Consider the following 23,111-nt stretch of genomic DNA (forward strand, 5'->3'; position numbering starts at 1 on the left):
GAGCTATGTGCTTGGATACTTTGTTTATGCCGCGTATGCCGCGGTGAACAGCCCAGAAGTGCTATCAGAACAATAGAATAAATCCTCTTATTTTCTTCAATGACAATTACAAACTGTGCAACCAGTTGTAGGTTCTGTATATTGTCCCCGGCATAAAAATCTAGTTTACACTTCTATGTTTTCCTCTTTCATGAAGAAATATACTGATTTCATGTTTTTATTGTGGAGGGGGGACTAATTTTCTCACATTAACAAACTGAGCTTGACCAATAAGACGATTTCTGTGCAGCGTTTCAATTCACGTCAGAAAACAAATAAGTACCATTAATGGCACTGAAATAACACTCTACTAAATTTTTTTTCGAAAATGACCAAAATTATTGGATATGTCTGGCAACATTGCACGAACTCTTTCAGGAGTTACTTATCTTCCTAGTCTATAATATTACCTAATTTGACCTTTTGTAAATGGAAGCTAACTCTGGTTAGTAAAAATTGCTTAAAACAAACATCGATTGAAGATCTATTTTCTTAGTAAATTTAAAAAAAAATCTAGATGATGGGCTTTTTATCTGGGTCTAGGCTAGGCTATCTTCGAAAATTAGGTATCCTAGGTGAATGGAATGTCCAGGAACAGATTAAGGCCCATGGTTATAATTCAGGGTACATATTTTGGTAAAATTCTAGTTAATTGACTTCTTTCTATCTTGGAAAGGGTTTAGGTTAGGCAAATGAAACTTTCAGGGATGGGTCTACAGGCTAAAGTATGTCCTGGGAAGATATTTTAAATTACCCACCTCCACTCCTTCTCCCTCTAGAGGGCCCTGAAATTTGCCTACATGACAGGTCTATACCTATTGAAATTTTGACAAAACAACATTTTACCTTAATTTTCAGTTACCAGTTACTTTTTCTCTGCATTTAGTTCTGAAAATGCAATTCCTGTTATTTGAGTAGAATTTTGAGCCATATCAATTTTTTTTTTTCAAAATTTAGGAAATGTATTTGCATATCTTTAAAACCTTATAAAATGGAATTGAGCCAAGTTATGAAGCTGAAAACAATTTTGTTGTACTTCATTCAAGCAGAAAATCTATTTTGCAAGGTTTTGCTTTTATAACACACATATTTTTAAAGGTCAAGGCCCTCTAGAGGGAGAATGAGTGGAGGTAGTTGCTTCAAAATAGCCTACCTTCCCAGGACATGCTTTAGTCTGTAGATAGTTGAGTGACTCAGAATTCTACCCAAATAACAGGAATTGCATTATCAGAACTAAAGGCAGAGAAAAAGCAACTGGTAACCAAAAATTAAGGTAAAATGTTGTTTTGTCAAAATTTCAAAAGTTATAGACCTGTCATGTAGGCAAAATACAGGGCTGTCTAGAAGGAGAAGGAGTAGAGGTGGGTACTTTAAAATACCTTCCCAGGATATACTTTAGCCTTTAGACCTATCCCTGAAAGTTTCATTTTCCTAATCTAACCCTTTTCCAAGATAGCAAGAAGTCACTCAACTAGAATTTTACTGAAGCAATTATTGTATTTGTAAAGAACATAAAAAAAGGCATCAAGTGGTATGTTTGCTTTATTGGTAAGTCAATTATATGAACTGCAAAAAATTTACTTATTTAAGTAGAGTTTTAAGCTAGCCTATATCTACAGTTTTTTTTTCAAAATAGGAAATGTAGGCTAGCCTATTTGTGGATCTTAAAAACCTCATAGGTAACTTCAAAGACCACACTGCCTTTCCATGATGAAAGTCAAACAGTTCAAAATAAGGATGATACCTTTTTATTGACAGTGAATAGACATAAAATTATTTAACTGGATATTTTGCACATATACAGTGTTCATCATCAGCAGTAAAACATTTTACTGCATCATCAGCAGTTTTACTGCTGATGATGGACACTGTATGTGTGTTCAAATCTGGTTAAATAATTTTATATCTATTCACTGTCAATAAAAAGGTATCATCCCTATTTTGAACTGTTTGACTTTTGAAAACCTCATAAATTGTGTTCATAATTCAGTAATAATTTCTAGGGCAAATGCTTATGGTAAATCTGTGCAGCCCATATAATTTAGCTCTGATGAAAGTGAAAACTCCATTTGATGATTATTTTATGCTGTTTCATAATTCATTTAAAATACCTTTAGGGCCCCTTTAAGGGCTCAAGATGCAATTAGCCACAAAAGCAATTATTGAATAATGAAAGGGGCATCAAATAATGGTTTCACTTTCATCCTAGCTAAATTTTATAGCCATCTACAAATTTACCCATACTTTAGTCTTTACACCTATCCCAGAAAGTTTCATTTTCCTACCCTAACCCCTTTCCAAGATAGCAAAAAGTAGCTAAACTAGGATTTTACTCATTGATTAATTTAGTTCCTATAAAAAAGCAATATTTTACAGAAGTCATGTAAACCAGTGCTGTCACTTACTTGAAGTACTACTTAAGTAAAATTTTCCATTACTTGTGCTTGTACTTAAGTAAAAACTCTAGGGTGTACTTATTACTTGATACTTAAGTAAGATTACGAAATACTTATTACTTAAGATACTTTTAATGTACTTGTTTTTCAAATACTTTACCTTTGACACAAAAATTTTGTGTGTGTTTGCTTTGGAAATGTACAAGAAAACATCACCTTTAGATTTAGAGCAAACTCAGATATAGCTTTTGTGTGTCTGTGCTTTGGCAATGTACAAGAAAACATAACCCTTTAGATTTAGAGTAAACCCAGATATAGCTCCATGCCCTATTTTGGATATGAAATAAGGTATTTGTTTTTGATGAAAAAAATTATAGTATTATTAACACTTGGTTTAATTTTTGTTTTAAAAGTTATATAACAAAGAGAATTGAAATTATTTCACAGTTCACTGGTCAACAGTGAGCTAAAATCCCTTGTTTTGTGCTAAATGTTGCATACTGTAGTCCATTTGGGCTTATATTTCTGACATTAGTGTTTAAGTTTTGTCATCTTGTCAACTGAACCAGATTTCCACAATTTCATCATCTTCAGGACCATATTATTGGTAAAACTACTGAAGCTATGAATCTTTGCCCATTTAAATGTTGTCTGCAATAAACAAGTCTAGGGAATTCTAGCTGGATCCAATGTACTGGTATTTTGTCAAATTTGTTCCAGCAAATTCAGGTATTCAGACAAATCTGACTTCAGATTAGTCACTCCATTCATAAGTTATAGGTCCTACTAAATTAAAGGAAAACTCAACTTTCTTAAGACTTGAAACCCTCTCCCCCTCGCCCTATTTGAGATAGGGTTTTTGATACAAGAACTTGATATGAGCCCTGATCTTAGGCATCTTTGGTTTAGTTTTCATTCGGATCTGTTACTCCATTTGCAAGTTATGCTAAATTAAACAGAAACTTAGATTTTTCAGGAATTAAAACCCACTCCCCCTTGTTAAATTTGAGCTAGGGTCTTTATCTCAAAACTCGATATGTGTCATGGTCTTAGACCTCTTTGGTTCAATTTTCATTCAGATCCATCACTCCAGTTGCAAGTTACTCTGAATCAAACAAAAACTGTTTTTAGCAGGTAAAGCCCTCTTCCCCCTGTTTTATTTGAGCTAGGGTCTTCATCTTTCAACTTGATGTGTCTCATGATCCTTGGCACCAGATCTGGCTATCAAAATTTCATCCAAATCCAACCAGCAGTTCTCCCCCTATTCATGATCACACAGACAGACAGACAGACAGACAGACGGATTTTGCAACGTCATATGTAGCCATGTTTGCTCATTGGATGCAAAAAAAGGAAAACAGTAGCATATCATCATCCAGGCATCATCACCTGTTTGGATAGTGGAAAATGTCCATCAAGATAGGTTTTTGAGATCTGTCTGTCTGTCCACCCGTCTGTGGAATCAAGAATAGCGGGAGAACCGCCAGTCAGATTTGTATTAAAATTGAACTATTTGGATTGAAATTGAGCTTAATTAGGGTAACAGGGCTTTAAGTGTTGAAAAATTTCGAGTTTTTCATTTAATTCACTGTAACTCGCAAATGGAGAGATGAATTTCAATAAAAATTGAATAAAGATGCCTCAGGGCATGATATGCATCGAGTTCTGGGATGGAGACCCAGCTTAATTAGGACACGGGGGATGGGGCTTTAAGGGCTAAAAAAGTTGAGTTTTTTGTGTGACTCAGTTTAACTTGTGAATGAATTAATGGATCTCAATGAAAGTCAAGCCAAAGATGCCAAAACCACAAGACACATAGTGTTTGGAGATGAACACCCTAGCTTAATTAGGGGGAGGGAGCTTTAAGTGCTAACAAAAAGTTGAGTTTTTCATTTAATTCAGTGTAACTTGCGTGAGTTTGATGGATCTCAGTGAAGATTGAACCAAAGGTGCCTAAGACCATGACACGCATCAAGCTTTGAGATGAGAGTGGGTTTTAAGTGCTGAAAAAAAGTTAAGCTTTTCGTTTAATTTAGTATAACTTGTGAATGGAGCAATGGATACAAATGAAAGCTAGGCCAAAGATGACTGGAATCAGGGCTTATATTGAGCTCTGATATCAAAAGCCCTATCTAAAATAGGGTGAGGTGGAGGGGGTTTAAAGTTTTAAGAATGTCGAGTTTTCCTTCAGTTTAGTAGGGCCTATAACTACTTCCACTCATGGATTGCCCAAAGCCTGGAAATAACCCTTTTCCAAAATAAGTCATACCAAAAGAGAAAAAGTACTTTTAATGGCACTTGGTATTTACCGAGTGACATACAGTGATGGCAAATTCTGTCGGTCTATCGGTCTGTCAGTCCTGGTCTTGCTAGTTTAGGCATTTCTAGATAAGCTAGGACAATGAAATTTGGTAGGCGTATCAGGGACCAGACCAGATTAAATTTGAAATAGTTGTTTCCCCGATTCGACCATCTGGGGGGAGTGGGAGGACTGTTCATTTGGAAAAATTAGATCAAATCTTAATTAAATTTGATATTTAGAAGGATATCATGTCTCAGAGCTCTTATTTTAAATTCCGACTGGATCAGGTGACATTGGAGGGGGAAACCTAAAATCTTGGAAAATGCTTAGAGTGGAGGGATCGGGATGAAACTTAGTGGTAAAAATAAGCACAAGTCCTAGATACGTGATTGATATAAACATAACGAATTCACTCTCTTTTGGGGACTGGGGGGAGGGTTAATTCTGAAAAATTAGAAAAAATGAGGTATTTTTAATTTACAAAGGAGTGATCAGATCTTGAATTTGATCAGATCGAATTTCATATTTAGAAGGACCTCGTAACTCAAATCTCATGTTTTAAATCCCGACTGGATCCAGTGTCATTGGGGGGGATTTGGGGGGGGGACTGGAAATCTTGGAAAACGCTTAGAGTGGAGTGATCAGGATGAAACTTGGTGGGAAGAATAAGCACAAGTCCTAGATACGTGATTGACATAACCAAAATGGATTCGCTCTCTTTGGGGGAGTTGGAGGGGGTGTTAATTCGGAAAAATTATAAAAATTGAGGTACTTTTTAATTACAAGCGGGTGACCATTTGTGAGGTATTTTTGAATTTGATATTAAGAAGGAACTCATGTTTCAGATCTCTTATTTTAGACCCCGACCAGTTCTGGTGACATTGGGGGAGAGTTGGAGGGGGAAACCAGAAACCTTGGAAAACGCTTAGAGTAGAGAGATCGGAATGAAACCTGATGGGTAGAATAAGCAAATGTCGTAGATACGTGATTGAAGAAACCGGACTGGATCCACTCTCTTTGGGCTAGTTAGGGGGGCTCCAGTGCTTTGGCGAGTTCGGTACTTCTGGATGTGCTAGGACAATGAAAATTGGTGGGCGTGTCAGGGACCTGCACAAATTGACTTGATAAAGTTGATTTCCCCGATTCAACCATCTGAGGGGGAGGGTTTGAACGGAGAGAAAAAATTAGGAAAATCAGGTATTTTTAACATGCGAGTGGGTGATCGGATCTTATTGAATTTTGATATTTAAAAGGACCTTGTGTCTCAGAGTTCTTATTTTAAATGCCGACCGGCATTAAGCCTCTGATTTTTCTTTTAAATTAATCTATTGATTCTTATAATTTTGCTAGAGCTAATGCCATATGAGCACTTGGTTCTTCCGACATCGTCACAAGTGCCATATGATCTCTTAGCTCTTGTTTTATTCCTTTTTTCTCAGAAGATTTTCGGCTTAGTCTCATGGTTTTTACCACTTCATGGTGTGAAAACTGCTGCTAGAAATAGATGGGTTGCAACTTCTGCTGTATTGTCTTCTAGTATATTTAAATGTGTGCTTGCAACGTGCATGCGTCCCCTTAAAAGTTCTGTTTCTTACGGTAATATTGGTTTGTCTTCTGTTGCATATGCAGACGTTCTTCTTGTTGCCTGGACTCGCTGTAGATTGCTTTCCAATTTTACTATATTAACCAATGAACTATCTAAGATTGGACTGTCAGTTATTGCGTCTAAATGCGAGTTTATTTGTTTTAATACCCCTTATGCGGTCACTCCATTCGTTGCTGGGACTGCAATTCTGCCATGCTCTTCTTTAGTTAGTTGGCTTGGTCTGTGTTTCGGTCCAACACTTTCCACTACCTTTTCATGCCTAGTGAATTAAGCCGTGAAAAACCTACGCGTCGCTTACGGAAAAATATCCCCAAACAAAAACCGTTACAACCCGCAACGGTTTGTGCATGATTTATAACGCTTATTGCACCCCTGTGCTTTTGTTTCTATCAGGCATGGCTCATCTGTGCTCATCTGCTCTATTGCAAATTCCTCCTCCGGCTTCCTAGATGGCACCAAAACAGAAAAATAATTGCTCGATTTGGTTTAATAGATATGTCTTCTTGGATTCGGTCTTCCAGTGATGATTTATGCAAAAAGACTATCTACTTTATTCACGTTTACGACCCTCTGCAGCCTTTTTTCCATATTGATACTGGTTAAATTAGTCCATGTTGTCTTTTGTTAGTTTGAATTTTTTTCTTGCTGTTTATCTTTTTTGTTTTTGTTTATTTATAATACTCCGTACTTTGTGTTTTTTTTTTATACTTTTACGGATAATAAAGTTCATTCAATCATTCATTCATTCATTCTGCAGTTTCACCAGCCATATGGAATGCGTCTGAATCAGCGGGCTTTCTGAAGGCCCGTGATTTTATAATATATGTTTGTAGGGAGTTTTACCAACCATCTGAATTAACCACACAGCATGCGGCTTGCTTGAGTGAAAACCAGCCAAAGGATATAGATGCCATACATTTTCATAGCGCGTCTGAAATTTAACTTGAAAACTTGAGGCAGTTTCCTTGTAAAGGTGCCGAGGGCGAGACAGGTCATCAAAGTGTGAATCAAGACTTCATTTTCATACTCTTCTTTTCTTTCAGCACGCTGAGAGCCAGCGACCTTCAGCTAGCTGCTAAAACTGTGGATTTTTGCTGCTCCTTTTTATCGAGCTTTGATTTCTCTTATTAAAAAAGTCTGCAACTGACTCACTTGGCTCCTTACTTTTGAATTTGAGTTTTTTTTTTTGCTAAGGTTTTTACTTATTGAATCAGACTATGAACTACTTTATTACCTTTTATCTGATTTAAAGCCAATCCAAAGTTTATTTTTCTATTTTCAATATTTTTTCCACCATTCCGACATGTTTCAGAATAACCCTGTATTTTTATAAATGTGCCAGATTTGACTGAACGCTAATCACCAGAAGTTGAACTCTATGTGCAATGTATTAATCCTGTCATGTGATCTGTCTGATCCAAACAGAAGTTTTTTCACTGCTCGTAATTGTTTTGGTAATCTTTTTCTTTCAAGCCGTTGTGTTTGAAATGGGTTCAGATTATTTTTTGGATTTCGTTGGGTGTCTACCAGCCAAACAAGGGAAAAACATATTTTCAATATTTTTTTATCATTCCCACATGTTTCAGAATAACCGTGTATTTTTTCAAACGTGCCAGATTTGACTGAATACTAATCACCAGAAGTTCAACTTTACGTGCACTGTGTTAATCCTGTCATTTGATCTGTCTGATCCAATCAGGAGTTTTTTGACTGCACTCAATTGTTTTGAAAGTCTTTTGCTTTCAAGCCGTTTTGTTGAAAATTGGTTTGGATTATTTATTTTTTTTTTTACTTCATTGGGTGTGTACCAGCCAAACAAAGGAAATGGTTAAAAACAATAAAATGGAAATTCTGGTTCTTGATTAAGATTTCCAAGAGAGGAATGACAGGGGATATTTTATAGGCAAGGGATGGGGCTAAGAAGCCTTCAGAATGGCTTTAAAAAAAGGTAGCATGGGCTTGATATCAGAAATATACATATATATATATATATATATATATATATATATATATATATATATATATATATATATATATATATATATATATATATATATATGTATATATATATATATATATATATATATATATATATATATATATATATATATATGTATATATATATATATATATATATATATATATATATATATATATATATATATATAGAATAAATACTTGAAGTAATACTTAAGTACAATTTTGGCAAGTACTTGATATTTGATACTTAAGTAAGAATTTGGAAAGTACTTATTACTTGATATTTAAGTAAAAAACAATGAGTACTTAATACTTGATACATAAGTAAAAATTTGGAGTACTTGTTGCAGCACTGATGGAAACTGATTGAAAATCATTTAATTAAGTAAAATTTCTATCAACTGAAAGTCAATTCCTTTCTTTAACAAGTGAAACATAAGAAGTGGTAATTAAAGACTTTTCAAAAGGTTTCTTACCTAAATTTTGGACTTCTTGAAATTTAATTTAAAACTAATTCTCGGAAAATAATTTAATATAAAATTAATTGATTAAAAAAAATAAATCTAAATTTGATTAATTGAAACTAATTTAACTTATAGTAAATTTTAAAATGTAGCCATAAAAAATACTTTAATCTTATTTGGTTTTGCTTTAGGAGGCCATTGCAAAATCCTGAACTTTCTATTATTCTAGCATGGAAGTTAAGAACTGGTACATGTAAAATGAAGATTATTATAATAATAACAATGATCATTTATTTAAACCCTTTTTACATACATAAAATGCACACTTAGAGGAGTACAAAAATACAGCAAAATAAAATAAAATGGAAACAATAAACAAGAAAAAAAAACAAAAAAACAAACAACATCTCAGCTGCTTTTGCACTAAAATTAAACTAAACAATTAAGTGGAAAGCCAACAATATTTTCTTGATGCTTGTGGAACCAATTCACAAGCTGGTCCATTTTTGAGGAAATATCAAAAACGCTGTTTCCACTCAAAATGTACTGTTTGCAAGTCCAGAGCAGCAATTGCAGAAGATGCTTGCAAAAATGGAGGAATAAAGCTTTACAGGATCCGGTTTTTATGGCAATTGGTATTAACCAAGTGACATATAGCAATCATAAATTCTGTTGGTCTGTCTGTCCCAGTTTTGCTACTTTAGGCACTTCCAGGTAAGCTAGGATGATGAAATTTGGCAGCCGTATCAGGGACCGGACCAGATTAAATTATAAATAGTCGTTTTCCCGATTTGACCATCTGGGGGGGGGGGAGGAGCGGGGGGACCATTAATTCAGGAAAAATAGAAAAAATGAAATATATTTAACTTATGAACGGTTGATCAGATCTTAATGGAATTGGATGTTTGGAAGGATATCGTGTCTCAGAGCTGTTATTTTAAATCCTGACCGGATCTGGTGACATTGGGGGGGGGGTTAGGAGGGGAAACCTAAAATCTTGGAAAACACTTAGAGTGGAGGGATCGGGATGAAACTTAGTAGGAAAAATAAGCACAAGTTCTAGATACATGATTGACATAACCGGAACGGATCCGCTCTCTTTGGGGTAGTTAGGGGGGGGGGGCTAATTCTGAAAAATTAGAAAAAATGAGGTATTTTTAACTTACGAACGGGTGATCGGATCTCAATGAAATTTGATATTTAGAAGGATATCGTGTCTCAGAGCTCTTATTCAAATCCCGACCGGATCTGGTGACATTGGGGGGAGTTGGGAATGGGGAAACCTGAAACTTGGAAAACACTTAGAGTGCAGGGATTGGGATGAAACTTAATGGGAAAAATAAGCACAAGTCCTGGATACATGATTGACATAACCGGAACGGGTCCGCTCTCTTTGGGGTAGTTAGGGGGGGGGGTTAATTTTGAAAAATTAGAAAAAATGCGGTATTTTTAACTTACGAACGGGTGATCAGATCTCAATAAAATTTGGTATTTAGAAGGATATCGTTTCTCGGAGCTCTTACTTTAAATCCCGACCAGATCTGGTGACATTGGGAGGGGGGAGTTGGGAGGGGGAGACCTAAAACTTGGAAAGCACTTAGAGTGGAGGGATTGGGAAGAAAATTGGTGGGGAAAATAAGAACAAGTCCTAGATACATGATTGACATAACCGGAACGGATCCGCTCTCTTTGGGGTAGTTGGGGGGGGGGGGGGTTGTAATTCTGAAAAATTATAAAAAATGAGGTATTTTTAACTTACGAACAGGTGATCGGATCTCAATGAAATTTGATATTTAGAAGGATATCGTGTCTCAGAGCTTTTATTTAAATCCCGACCGGATCTGGTGACATCGGGGGGGGGGGAGTTGGGAGGGGGAAACCTAAAACTGGGAAAACACTTTCAGTGGAGGGATCGGGATGAAACTTGGTGGGAAAAATAAGCACAAGTCCTAGATACATGATTGACATAACCAGAACGGATCCGCTCTCTTTGGGGTAGTTGGGGGGGGGTGTTAATCCTGAAAAATTAGAAAAAATGAGGTATTTTTAACTTACGAACGGGTGATAGGATCTCAATGAAATTTGATATTTAGAAGGATATCGTGTCTCAAAGCTCTTATTTTAAATCCCAGCTGGATCTGGTAACATTTGGGGGAGTTTGGGATGGGGGAACCTAAAATCATGGAAAACGCTTAGATTGGAGGAATCGGGATGAAACTTGTTGGGAAAAATAAGCAGAAGTCTTAGATACGTGATTTACATAATTGGAACGGATCCGCTTTATTGGGGCGGGGGGGGGGAGGTTAATTCTGAAAAATTAGAAAAAAATGACGTATTTTTAACTTACGAAGGAGTGATCAGATCTTCATGAAACTTCATATTTAGAAGGACCTCGTAACTCAGATCTCTTATTTTAAATCTCAACCGGATCCAGCGTCATTGGGGGGGGGGTAGTTGGGGTGGGACCGGAAATCTTAGAAAATACTTAAAGCGGAGAGATCAGGATGAAACTGGATAGGAACAATAAAAATCTGTCTAAGATACGTGACTGACATAACCGGACCGGATCTGCTCTCTTTGGTGGAGTTGGGGGGGGGGGTAATTTGGCAAAATGAGGTATTTGTAACTTACGAAAGGGTGACCAGATCTTAATGAAATTTATATTTAGAAGGATCTTGTGTTTTGAAGCTCTAATTTTAAATTCCGGCCAGATCCTGTGACATTGGGGGGAGTTGGATGGGGAAATCGGAATTCTGGGAAAACGTGAAAATTGGGGTATTTTTATCTTACGAATAAATGATCGGCTCTTAATGAAATTTGATATTTAGAAGGAATCCATGTCTCAGAGCTCTTATTTCATTCCCGACCATATCTTTTGACATTGGGGGGAGTTGAAGGGGGAAATCTTGGAAAACACTTGGAGTGGAGGAATCGGGATGAAGCTTGGTGGATAGAATAAGTAAATGTCTTTGATACGTGATTGACGTAACCGTACTGGATTCACTCTCTTTGGGGGAGTTGGGGGGAGACGTTCGGTGATTTGGCGAGTTTGGTGCTTCTGGACGTGCTAGGACGATGAAAATTATCAGGCGTGTCAGGGACCTGCACAAATTGACTTGATAAAGTCGTTTTCCCAGATTCGACCATCTGGGGGGCTAAAGGGAGAGCAAATTAGAAAAAATGAGATATTTATAAATTACGAGTGGGTGATCAGATCTTAATGAATTTTGATATTTAGAAGGACATCGTGACTCAGAGCTCTTATTTTAAATCCTGACCGGCATTAAGCCTCTGATTTTCCTTTTAAATCAATCTATTGATTCTTAGAATTTGTTAGAGCTCATACCATATGAGCTCTTGGCTCGTAGCTCTTCTTGCCTCGTCACAAGTGCCATATGAGCTCTTGTTAAAACAGGCTAAGCAAAACAAGATTAAACATTACGTACTTTTATGAATTGAATAATAACAACAGGGCGCTCCAATTATTATACGTAATAATTTTATGACACATAATCATCCCCTTGTAAACTTTGATGTGCTTCTCCTCGGACTCTCGAAAAGCCTTCGATCTGTGGTATATTAAACAATTTTTTTTTAAACTGCAAGTAAAGAGCAATATTAAGACTTAAAACGAACAGAAATTATTTTGTATATGAAAGGGGTCGTCCCTCCTCAACGCCTCACTCTTTACGCTAAGTTTTTTTATTGTTTTAAGAAGTAGAGCTGTGAGAAAGAGTCAAACTATTATATATATATATATATATATATATATATATATATATATATATATATATATATGTATATATATATATATATATATATATATATATATATATATATATATATATATATATATATATATATATATATATGTATATATATATATATATATATATATTTAAATGTATATATATATATATATATATATATATATATATATATATATATATATATATATATATATATATATATATATATATATATGAATCAATTATATATAAATAAATAAATTATCTATAAATAGCATCAATAAATAAATGAAACCCAAAACGAATAGAAATTACAATAAATAACCGAGTCAAACTCAAAACAAGCTGACAACCCCCATTACCTTCTCAAGACTTCAGCACAATTTATACTTTTAAAATTAATTTCTGTTCTTCGTGGAAGTTTTCCCGCAAATACTGCACATACCGCGTATATTTCCCAATAACAAATACTATACGTAATCAATGGGACAGTATTATTGATTACAGACCTTTCCCCAGAGGCTGTGGGGGTCACATTGTTCTCAAAGGCATAGTCACTGGAATTTCAACTATGCTGCGTAAAATGGCTATCTCAAAATTTTGATTGGACAACTTTGATGAAAAAAGGGTTTGGGATGGGGGTTAGTTGCCCTCCATTTTTTTGGGCACAAAAATGGCACCAGAACTTTCAATTCGAATCAGCCCTTTCCAGATATTTTAGACTATTGGTTTGATGCGATCACCCCTGAAAACAAAAATAAACATCCGTGATTTTTCTTCTGGTAAAAAACACATAGTTCCACAGTTTTATAGATGGGAGCTTGAACCTTCTACATTAGTGTTCTCGGACACGGTGATTCTGATGGTGTGATTTTCATTAAGATTCCTTGACTATTAGGGAGTGTTTCTTCTCCCTTAAGGAAAATCAGGCAAATTTCCTCATTCTTGGGGCTTTTGATAAGTAGGCCTAGCGCTAAACTTATTGAATCTTATATATTTGAAATCAGCATAATAAGCCGATTATTTTGATGCATCTCTAAACATCAAAATTCCGTTTTTTAGAGTTTCTTTATCTATTCATCCGCGTCGGTGCTTACTTACAGTTCGTTACCACGAACTGTTTGATAGTCATTTTCACGGAAAAAGAAAATAATTTTTTATATCTTTTCGGTTTTTTCTATAAGAATCCATAGTTTGGCATGTTGTTAGTATATCGAAGAGTTTTTCCACAATTTTTAATCCTGACACAAATAGTATTGTTAATTTTTGTTTTGTAACTCATGAAGTTGACCTGAAAAATAAAACTTAATTCCATTCCCGAAAAATTTTATATATGCTCTTTAACAACCTGGATATACTTACACTCATTTGATTTAGTTAAATTTAAGAGCAGACGTAGCAATAGTAGTAGCCCTTAAAGTTTCAGCTTGATACCCCCAGTCTTTTTTGAGATATTGCTGAGATGACGCAACCAGTCGCTACCAGCATGCACGCATTGCCTTTTGGTTTAGTTTTAAAGCATTATAGGCAAATTGCATAAATGCAGGTGGTTGACATACCCAATATCCCTACAGACATAATTACTAGACCTTTTTACTATGCCGAACAAAATTTTGATTAGATTTGCTTAGAAAACGAACGGACTTGGGAGTAGGACTTTAATTTCCAATTGAACGGACTTGGGAGGGGAACTTTATTTTCCTAATTCCGGGCTTTGATTTCCAATTGAATTAGTTCTTTTAAAAATTACAATGATATTGTTAGCTATTCTTGAGAGGCGCTGTTTATGACATTGCTTATATGCCGATTTGTGTTTCGGTTTAGTTGAATACATTTTCAATATTTCCCAAAATTTTTGCCCGAATACCCATAACTTAGTAGCAGTAATAGTAGTAGTAGCAGTAGAATTAATAGTAGTTGCTGTAGCAGCAGCAGTAGTAGTAGAAGTAATGTTGTAAAATTATCGTAAAATAAAAACCCTGTAAATAAAATTGGTAAAATAAGGTAAGGTTGATAAAACAAGGTAAAGTTGGGTTAAATAAGGCACTCCCCCGGATATATAGGGTGAAATTGCTGTTTTAGAGTTACCTTGTAGCTAGAAGACCAGTGACCAGTTTTTTGTCCATCATTTGTTTAGCTTTTGATGAAAATCTTTAATGATTTTGATTTTCCTAGGCTCAAAAAGGCAATGGCCCTCCTCTAGAGCTTCATCAGTTTAACAACTGAACTCTTTCTAGTTTATCCCTTTGGTAATCTTGTGCCTAAGGTAATACCTCATTGTTTTGACAGTGCCTTCACTCTTGTTTTTCTGGTTATTATTTCGTCACAATTGATTCAATTTACGGGCCCACGGGTTGAAACAAGAGCGACACATTGGCAGAATGCATATATAACTTGGGCTATAGATTTGCACATTACGAGAGAGGAGGTTAGGGGTAAAGTATGGCGCAGTTGCATGCCAAATGTGTTAAATACAATTATTATGCGTGTTATGAAGTAAGAACTGTTTTCTTAACATGTTTCCTTCTGAATAACCCCTAATCAAGACCTTTGCCCAAATTTTTGCCTTATAAAAATTAAATATAAAAGAAATCACCTGAAAGTAAGGAGCAACATTAAAACTTGAAAAAAACAGGAATTATTATATAGACGAAGGATGTTTCCCCCTCCTCAATACCTCGCTCTTCACGTTAAAGTTTGTTATTATTTTAAAAAGCTTCTTGTTGTTTCAATTAATCAGCCCCTGTGTCTCAGGTGTCATTCTCAAAGATCTTGTGTAAAATTCAAACTCTAGTGTAAAGAGCGAGGTATTGAGGAGGGGGCAACCCCCCTCATATGCATACTAAATTTTGATAACTTTTTACTCTTAAAAATGACACTGGCACTTCTGATTTTCAATCGAATGAGCCTCCTTCAAAGTTTATACGATCACCCCTTCCATAAAAACCTTAGGCTATGTTTTAATAATGGGCAACTAGTCTAGCTTATAGCCCTTGCCCTGAGGGCTGGGGGGGTGTCATCCCCAAAGACATAATGACTGGCTTTCAGCTATTTGGAACAAAATGATAATCTCAAAATTTGATTAGATATGTTTGGAGGAATGATGGGCGTGCGGGGGCTGGTTGCTCTCAAACCATATTTCACTCTTAAAAAGGGTACTAGAACTTCCAATTTCCATTCGAATGAGCCCTTTTCGAAGTTTTTACGACAACAAGAAATTTTACAAAGAACCAAGAAATAATAATACTAATAATAAAAGTACATTGTCCCCCATGGCCCTTGACTTAGGCAGCGGTGCCTATGATATAGTATGTAAATTGACAAAGAAAACTCAATTCAATAATTTTGTTACGTTGGAAGTGTGTGTTTTTTTTTTTTTTTTTTTTTTTTTTTTGAAGATTTTGACGCATAGAAACATGTTGGTACATTATTCAAAGAACTGTTCGTTCTTTGAAATGACAAATGAACATAAATTCCTTGCAATAGCAAGCAACTAAAAACAGAATTCTGAATATTATACAAAATCAAAATGATCTACTCTTTATGCTGCTCTGAAATATGTAAATACCCATAAGTGTAAAGTTAAGTGTAAAGCACTTAAGTGTAAAAGAACCAAATGGTGTTATGCAAGAAAATTTGTGTATTTTGAAATAAAGGGGAAAACAGCCCCTAAAGTGGAGTGATTTTGATTAAGGTTGCATCAGTCAAATTCAATGGGTCTCGGAACCGTAGATAAAGTTGTTTCAAATCTCTATCTACGAAAACAGGAAATGTCTCATTTTTAATTAAAGAGATATGTGTGTGGGGGGGGGGGAGGGGTCGTCAGCTGATCTCCTACTCAATAACTGCCAGCATTTTCTTTACTAATTGCTTTGCAAAATATTAGAAATGACGATTTTATTGCTTAAAATAGATTTTAATTAAATTTTAATTAAAGAGATATGTGTGTGGGGGGGAGGAGTCGTCAGCTGATCTCCTACTCAATAACTGCCAGCATTTTCTTTACTAATTGCTTTTCAAAATATTAGAAATGACGATTTTATTGCTTAAAATAGATTTTAATTAAATTTTAATTAAAGAACTAAAGAACCAAATGGTGTTATGCAAGAAAATTTGTGTATTTTGAAATAAAGGGGAAAACAGCCCCTAAAGTGGAGTGATTTTGATTAAGGTTGCATCAGTCAAATTCAATGGGTCTCGGAACCGTAGATAAAGTTGTTTCAAATCTCTATCTACGAAAACAGGAAATGTCTCATTTTTAATTAAAGAGATATGTGTGTGGGGGGGAGGGGTCGTCAGCTGATCTCCTACTCAATAACTGCCAGCATTTTCTTTACTAATTGCTTTTCAAAATATTAGAAATGACGATTTTATTGCTTAAAATAGATTTTAATTAAATTGTAATTAAAGAGATATGTGTGTGGGGGGGGGATCGTCAGCTGATCTCCTACTCAATAACTGCCAGCATTTTCTTTACTTATTGCTTTTCAAAATATTAGTAATGACGATTTTATTGCTTAAAATAGATAAAAACAAACACGTCCTCTCATTCTCAAAGCTTTGTCACGAAACTAAGTAGAAAACTTTATTGTAGAGATTGAAGGTTTAAGGGAAGAAGCAGCATCCCTTGTATTTAGAACAATCTCAGTTTTTTCGGTGATCTTTCATTTCATTTCAAGATATTGCTTTTTATTTACTTATTGAGTATAAATTGTAGCTATACCTTTATAATTACCTCTTGAACGCCAAAGACATTCCATAAGGTGATAGCTTTGATATTTTACGAGAATGTAAAATACAAAAGATTTTAATGTTCCGTAAATCTTTCTTCTGACGACAAAAGACCTTCGTTTATATTGCAGCTGTTCTAATTGAGAAGGTTTTGTATTTTCCAAAGAATAATTTTAAATCACAGCAACAAAAATTAAAATGATATCAGCAGTTTTGTTACATTGTTACAATTTCCCTGTTTGAAGTTTTTTTGTAAAGATTACTTATCTACAGTTAAACAAGTTTAATCACACAAATAAACTTTAAACAGTTATTGCTGAAAATTGCCAGGTTAAATATATCAGTCTTAGAGTGTGCTTGGGATTCTTAATTAATGGTATGTTTTAGATTCATTAACTCAGTTCTTAGTTAAATTAGTATTTTTTCATAAAAGTGTTTTTTTAAGAGGAGACATACTTGAAGGGATGCCAGGAAGTAGCGCCCTTTTAAGAGCTCTCCTAGGGCACTTAGAAATATTTTGAAAAATGTACTGAAATACGCAAAACTGCAAATATTTGGAGTTTCAAACGTAGACTCCTGCTTTTGAAGCACCAGATTCCCCTGAATATCTCCCCCTTATTCCCATTTTTGCTATTATGCATATAGTGATATGGATTACATCATTAGTATTGATAGAAAAGAGAAGTGGTTTAAGAGAAACACCTTGTAGCACTCCTGCTATCATTACATAGGAAGTACACTCATGGTAATTGAAGTTTGTTAACCCGATTGGATTTTCTAGGTAAACTGCGAAATGTTGGAAACCCCTCCCCATTCATCACGCCTTATATATGTAATAAACTCCCGTTTTGGAATACGGGAATTACTCTCCGTCTGCAACTTAATCAAACAGTTCGTGGTAACGAATTGTAGTAAGGAGCGATCCGGCTCAATAGTAACCAAAACTCTAAAAAATGGAATTTTGATACCAATAGCTACATCAAAAGAATCGCAATTTAATGCTGATTTTAGATATATAAGTTTCATCAAGTTTAGTCTTACCCATCAAAAGTTACGAGCCTGAGAAAATTTGCCTTATTTTAGTAAGTAGGGGGAAACACCCCCTAAAAGTCATAGAATCGTAACGAAAATCACACCATCAGATTCAGCGTATCAAGGTCCTATCTACAAAAATGTGGAATTTTGTATTTTTTGCCAGAAGGCAGATCACGGATGCGTGTTTATTTTTTTTGTTTTTTTTTTTTTGTGTTTTTTTTTTTCCAGGAGTGATCGTATCGACCAAGTGGTCCTAGAATGTTACGTAAGGGCTCATTCTAACGGAAATGAAAAGCTCTAGTGCCCTTTTTAAGTGACCAAAAAAAAATTGGAGGGCACCTAGGCCCCCTCCCACGCTAATTATTTTCCCGAAGTCAATGGATCAAAATTCTGAGATAGCCATTTTATTCAGCGTATTCGAAAAACCTTATAACTATGTCTTTGGGGACGAATTACTCTCCCACAGTCCCCGTGGGAGGGGCTACAAGTTACAAACTTTGACCAGTGCTTACATATAGCAATGGTTATTGGGAAGTGTACAGACGTTTTCAGGGAGATTTTTTGGTCGGGGGAGGGGTTGAGAAGAGGGGAATATGTTGAGGGAACTTTCCATCGAGGAATATGTCATGAGGGAAGAAAATTTCCATGAAGGGAGCAAAGGATTTTCTAGCATTATTTAAAAAAAACAATGAAAAAATAAATATGAAAAAGTTTTTTCGACTGGAAGTAAGGAGCAGCATTAAAACGTAAAACGAACAGAAATTATTACGCATATGAGGGGCTCACCTCCTCCTAATACCTCTCTCTTTACGCTAAAGTATTTTTAGTAATTTCAACTATTTATTCTACGGCTTTTGTGATTTTGGGGTCATTCTTAATGAATTGGGACAAAATTTAAGCTTTTGTGTAAAGAGCGATGTACTGACGAGGGGTGAACCCCCTCATATATGTAATAAAAACATGAGAATACAAAAGTTCGTTACGTAAGCTAATTTATAAGTTATGTATATCTTTTACTAATAAAAACATTCGTAAGAAATTAATAGTTCTAGTTGCCTTTTTAAGTAATCAAAAAATCGGAGGGCAATTAGGCTTCCTCCCCCGCTCCTTTTTTTCTCAAAATCACTCGATCAAAACTATGAGAAAGCCATTTAGCAAAAAAAAAAATATGCAAATTTCGTTTTAATTATTCCTCTGCGGAGAGCCAAAATCAAAACATGCATTGATTCAAAAACGTTCAAGATATTAAATAAAAAAAAATAAGATTTTTTAACTGAAAGTAAGGAGCTACATTGAAACTTAAAACTAACAGAAATTACTTCGTATATAAAAGGGGCTGCTTCCTCATCAACGCCCCGCTCTTTACGCTAAAATTTTTTACTGTTTTAAAAAGAAGAGTTGAGAGAAAGAGTCAAACTTCAGCGTAAAGAACGGGGCGTTGATGAGGAAGCAGTCCCTTTCATATACGAATTAATTTCTGTTCATTTTAAGTTTTAATGTCGCTCCTTACTTTCAGTTAAAAAAACTTGTTTTTTTTATTTACTTTTATTAGACACGTGCTAAGAACACTAAGAAATATTAATAACTTGGAAACAAGAAGTTGTATAGCACAAGTCAATTTAGACTAGTGAACAAGAAGTTTCTCCGTTGAAGTATTAAACTTATCAAAATCAATTCATCGACACTTTTCACGTCTAATTTACATATTTTCCAAATTGTACTAGTTAAGTTGATATATTTTTTTTTTTTTTTTATTCAGATCTGTTTCTTTGTTGTGTATACTTCATTTGTTTTTTATTGTTTGAGTTATATAAAGAAGAGTATATAAAGTTACTCAAAGATTCACAAAACAAATGTAGATCTGTAATCAAATGAAACAGAAACTCATACAAGCAGTTTCAGAATCAGACAATCAATTTAGATTCGTTTTGCTGGTCTTTTTTCCTCTATTCCCTCGTTATTGTATTTTTTTCTTTTCTTTTTACCTGATCGAATCTATTCATAAAACATGCTTTACCTTGTGCCTTGTCATAAGTGACAAAAGTAACTAGAATCTACCTAGATATGATTAAAAAAAGATAAGTAGGATATAAATGTTGATAATCTGCGCAGTTTGGCACAATTCACAGCTTTCAAGTTTAGAATTTTTTTTTATCTATCGTAGAAATTCCATGCCAAAAATCCACGATACAATTGTGTGCATAGTCCTTAGTTTGTTTCAGAGTCTCCTAGAATCTGATCTTATCTCTTTGAGTTCTGTTTTGTTTTTATTTAAGCTATAATGTTCAACAGCCTAGATAGGGCTCCCTCTGTAAGGGTAGCTACGCCGAACGAGGTGGATCTACTTTTTGGAAGTCCAGTTGTCCGTGCAGGTAGCTGTATCTTGTTTCTGTAAAGGACAGTTAGTGTTCACTGCACTAAAAATAATACTAACTGGTAGAAAAATTGTGCTGTTTTTTTTTTTGCATTCCAGTCCGTTGCGCTATTTTTAAGAGTGGGATTTTGCCTTGGGTTTGGCTGCAGATAGAGTTCAAAATTAGTCTTTCAAATTTTATTAGAAAGGAAATAAAATTTGTTTGAAAGTATAGTTCGCCATCTGTAGTGTCCTGTTTGTGGCCTTAGAGCATTATTAATTACTAACATGTTTTTTGGAGATGCAAAGGTCATCATTATTGTTATTCAATGCATTTTGATCTTATATTTTACTATTTTTAAAGTCTGCGATTTTCTCCTTTGTTCTGTTTCTAATTTCTAAGTGTAGATGTGTATCTTCAAAGGGTTTGAAGCAAGGCAACTGAGAAGGAGTAATTCATCCTTTTTTTTATTGCTGTGCACATTATTTTTAGTTTTATTAATTTGAACGAACTCACCAAACAGATTAGGGACTGAGACTGTAAGGGTCCGTTGACCCCACGCCCAAAGAACTTTATTAGTGGTGGGGGACTTATATTTGGTTTTTCTATCCTTACCATATGTTTCGCCATGTATCAGACATTACTTTTCCTAAATATGCCCTCCAGCTTAAGATTACTCCTTTGTTTATAAAATACCCTCAACCGCTAGCTAATCCTGGATGGATACTCTTGTAATTCACGCCTTCTTGTTATCAGAGCTATTTCACATATACGCAAACTTGGAAATCGGCTCTTCCTACTCGGATCGGGTCGTTCCAAAAATTTTAACGCCTATAATGGCTTCAGCAACCATTCATTTTTCGGACCTTTGAAAGTCGTGAAAGCGCCAGCGTTGTGTTACACTTCAAAATCACTTCCTCTGTTTCTTTGCATCCTACTTTTCTCTGCCAATTACATTCCACTCAGTTTCCTTATTGAGCCTTCCCGAGATGCGGAAATGCCTTAAAGACTTCACTAGTGGGACACAAACGTTCTTGGGTGCCTACAGCTCCCTTCACCTAAGTAGTTATGTTGCATAAGATTAGCTATAAGGGCGGCAACCATGTGAATGGAAAGGTTCAAGAAGCGAAGAGTTCAAGCGAAAACTCAGCCAAAAAAAGTGATGACAAAGGTCTAGCTAACTTGACACTGCAGAACTTCAAGACAATATTCGGTATGCTGCCAAGACCTGTTGGTATGGCCACATCGAGACGTTACAGAATGTGAAGGACTCTAGAAGCGGAATATTTACACGATCAATGACAATATCGGTTTGATAAGGGAGATTGGGGACTTCTTTACCGCCGAAGTTCAGATTCGAGTTTGGAAAAACACCTTTCCAAGAGCTTTGGTCTTTACCCGTGGATCTTGCACAGCAGCCCCGTCGTTATATTCTTGGGAATGAACTGAAGCTCGCTTAGACGATGGTAAAGCGTGTTTCACAATTCTCCGCGAGCTCATTGTAGAAGCATGTTGAATTCGAATCGCAAAAATTGTGTCTTTACATGTTTTGATGAACTCAATTCCGTCCTTTTTATGGCACTTGGTATTAACCAAGTGACATATAGCAATCGCAAATTCTGTCGGTCTGTCGTCGGTCCCGGCTTTGCTACTTTAGGCACTTCCAGGTAAGCTAGGACGAAGAAATTTGGCAAACATATCAGGGACCGAACCAGATTAAATTAGAAATAATCGTTTTCCCGATTTGACCATCTGGGGGGGGGTTGGGGGGCCGGTTAATTCGGAAAAAATTGAAAAAATGAAGTATTTTTAACTTACGAACGGTTGATCATATCTTAGTGAAATTTGATGTTTGAAAGGATATCGTGTCTCAGAGCTATTATTTTAAATCCCGACCGGATCTGGTGACATTGGGGGGGGGGAGTTGGCAGGGGGAAACCTAAAATCTTGGAAAACACTTAGAGTGAAGGGATCGGAATGAAACTTGGTGGGGAAAATAAGCACAAGTCCTGGATACATGATTGACCTAACTGGAACGGATCCGCTCTCTTTAGGGTAGTTGGGGGGGGGGTTAATTCTGAAAAATTAGAAATAAATGAGGTGTTTTTAACTTACGAACGGTTGATCAGATCTTAATGAAATTCGATGTTTGGAAGTATATCGTGTCTCAGAGCTATTATTTTAAATCCCGACCGTATCTGGTGACATTGGGGGTGGAGTTGGGAGGGGGAAACCTAAAATCTTGGAAAACACTTAGAGTGAAGGGATCGGGATGAAACTTGGTGGGAAAAATAAGCACAAGTCCTAGATACATGACTGACCTAACCGGAACGGATCCGCTCTCTTTGGGGTAGTTGGGGGCTTGTAATTCTGAAAAATTAGAAAAAATGAGGTAATTTTAACTTACGAACGGGGGATCGGATCTCAATGAAATTTGATATTTAGAAGGATATCG

The 23,111-nt window shown here is 35.5% G+C and overlaps 1 protein-coding gene across 4 annotated transcripts in view; it reads left to right on the forward strand.

The window, feature by feature from the left end:
- Nucleotides 1–398: 398 nt before the first annotated feature.
- The window catches only part of LOC136029397 (AMP deaminase 2-like), a 121,745-nt gene continuing 99,032 nt past the window's right edge, over nucleotides 399–23,111 (forward strand). For 2 of the 4 annotated variants that reach the window (XM_065707746.1, XM_065707747.1), the window contains exon 1: nucleotides 399–484. In XM_065707746.1, the coding sequence (XP_065563818.1) occupies nucleotides 469–484 (16 nt within the window). In that variant the 5' untranslated portion in view covers nucleotides 399–468. Of the gene's footprint in view, nucleotides 485–20,512; nucleotides 20,675–23,111 lie in introns of those variants that run through there. The other 2 variants (XM_065707744.1, XM_065707745.1) reach the window with 1 other exon arrangement.

This window comes from Artemia franciscana, chromosome 7 (assembly GCF_032884065.1).
Source record: "Artemia franciscana chromosome 7, ASM3288406v1, whole genome shotgun sequence".
NCBI lineage: Eukaryota > Metazoa > Arthropoda > Branchiopoda > Anostraca > Artemiidae > Artemia > Artemia franciscana.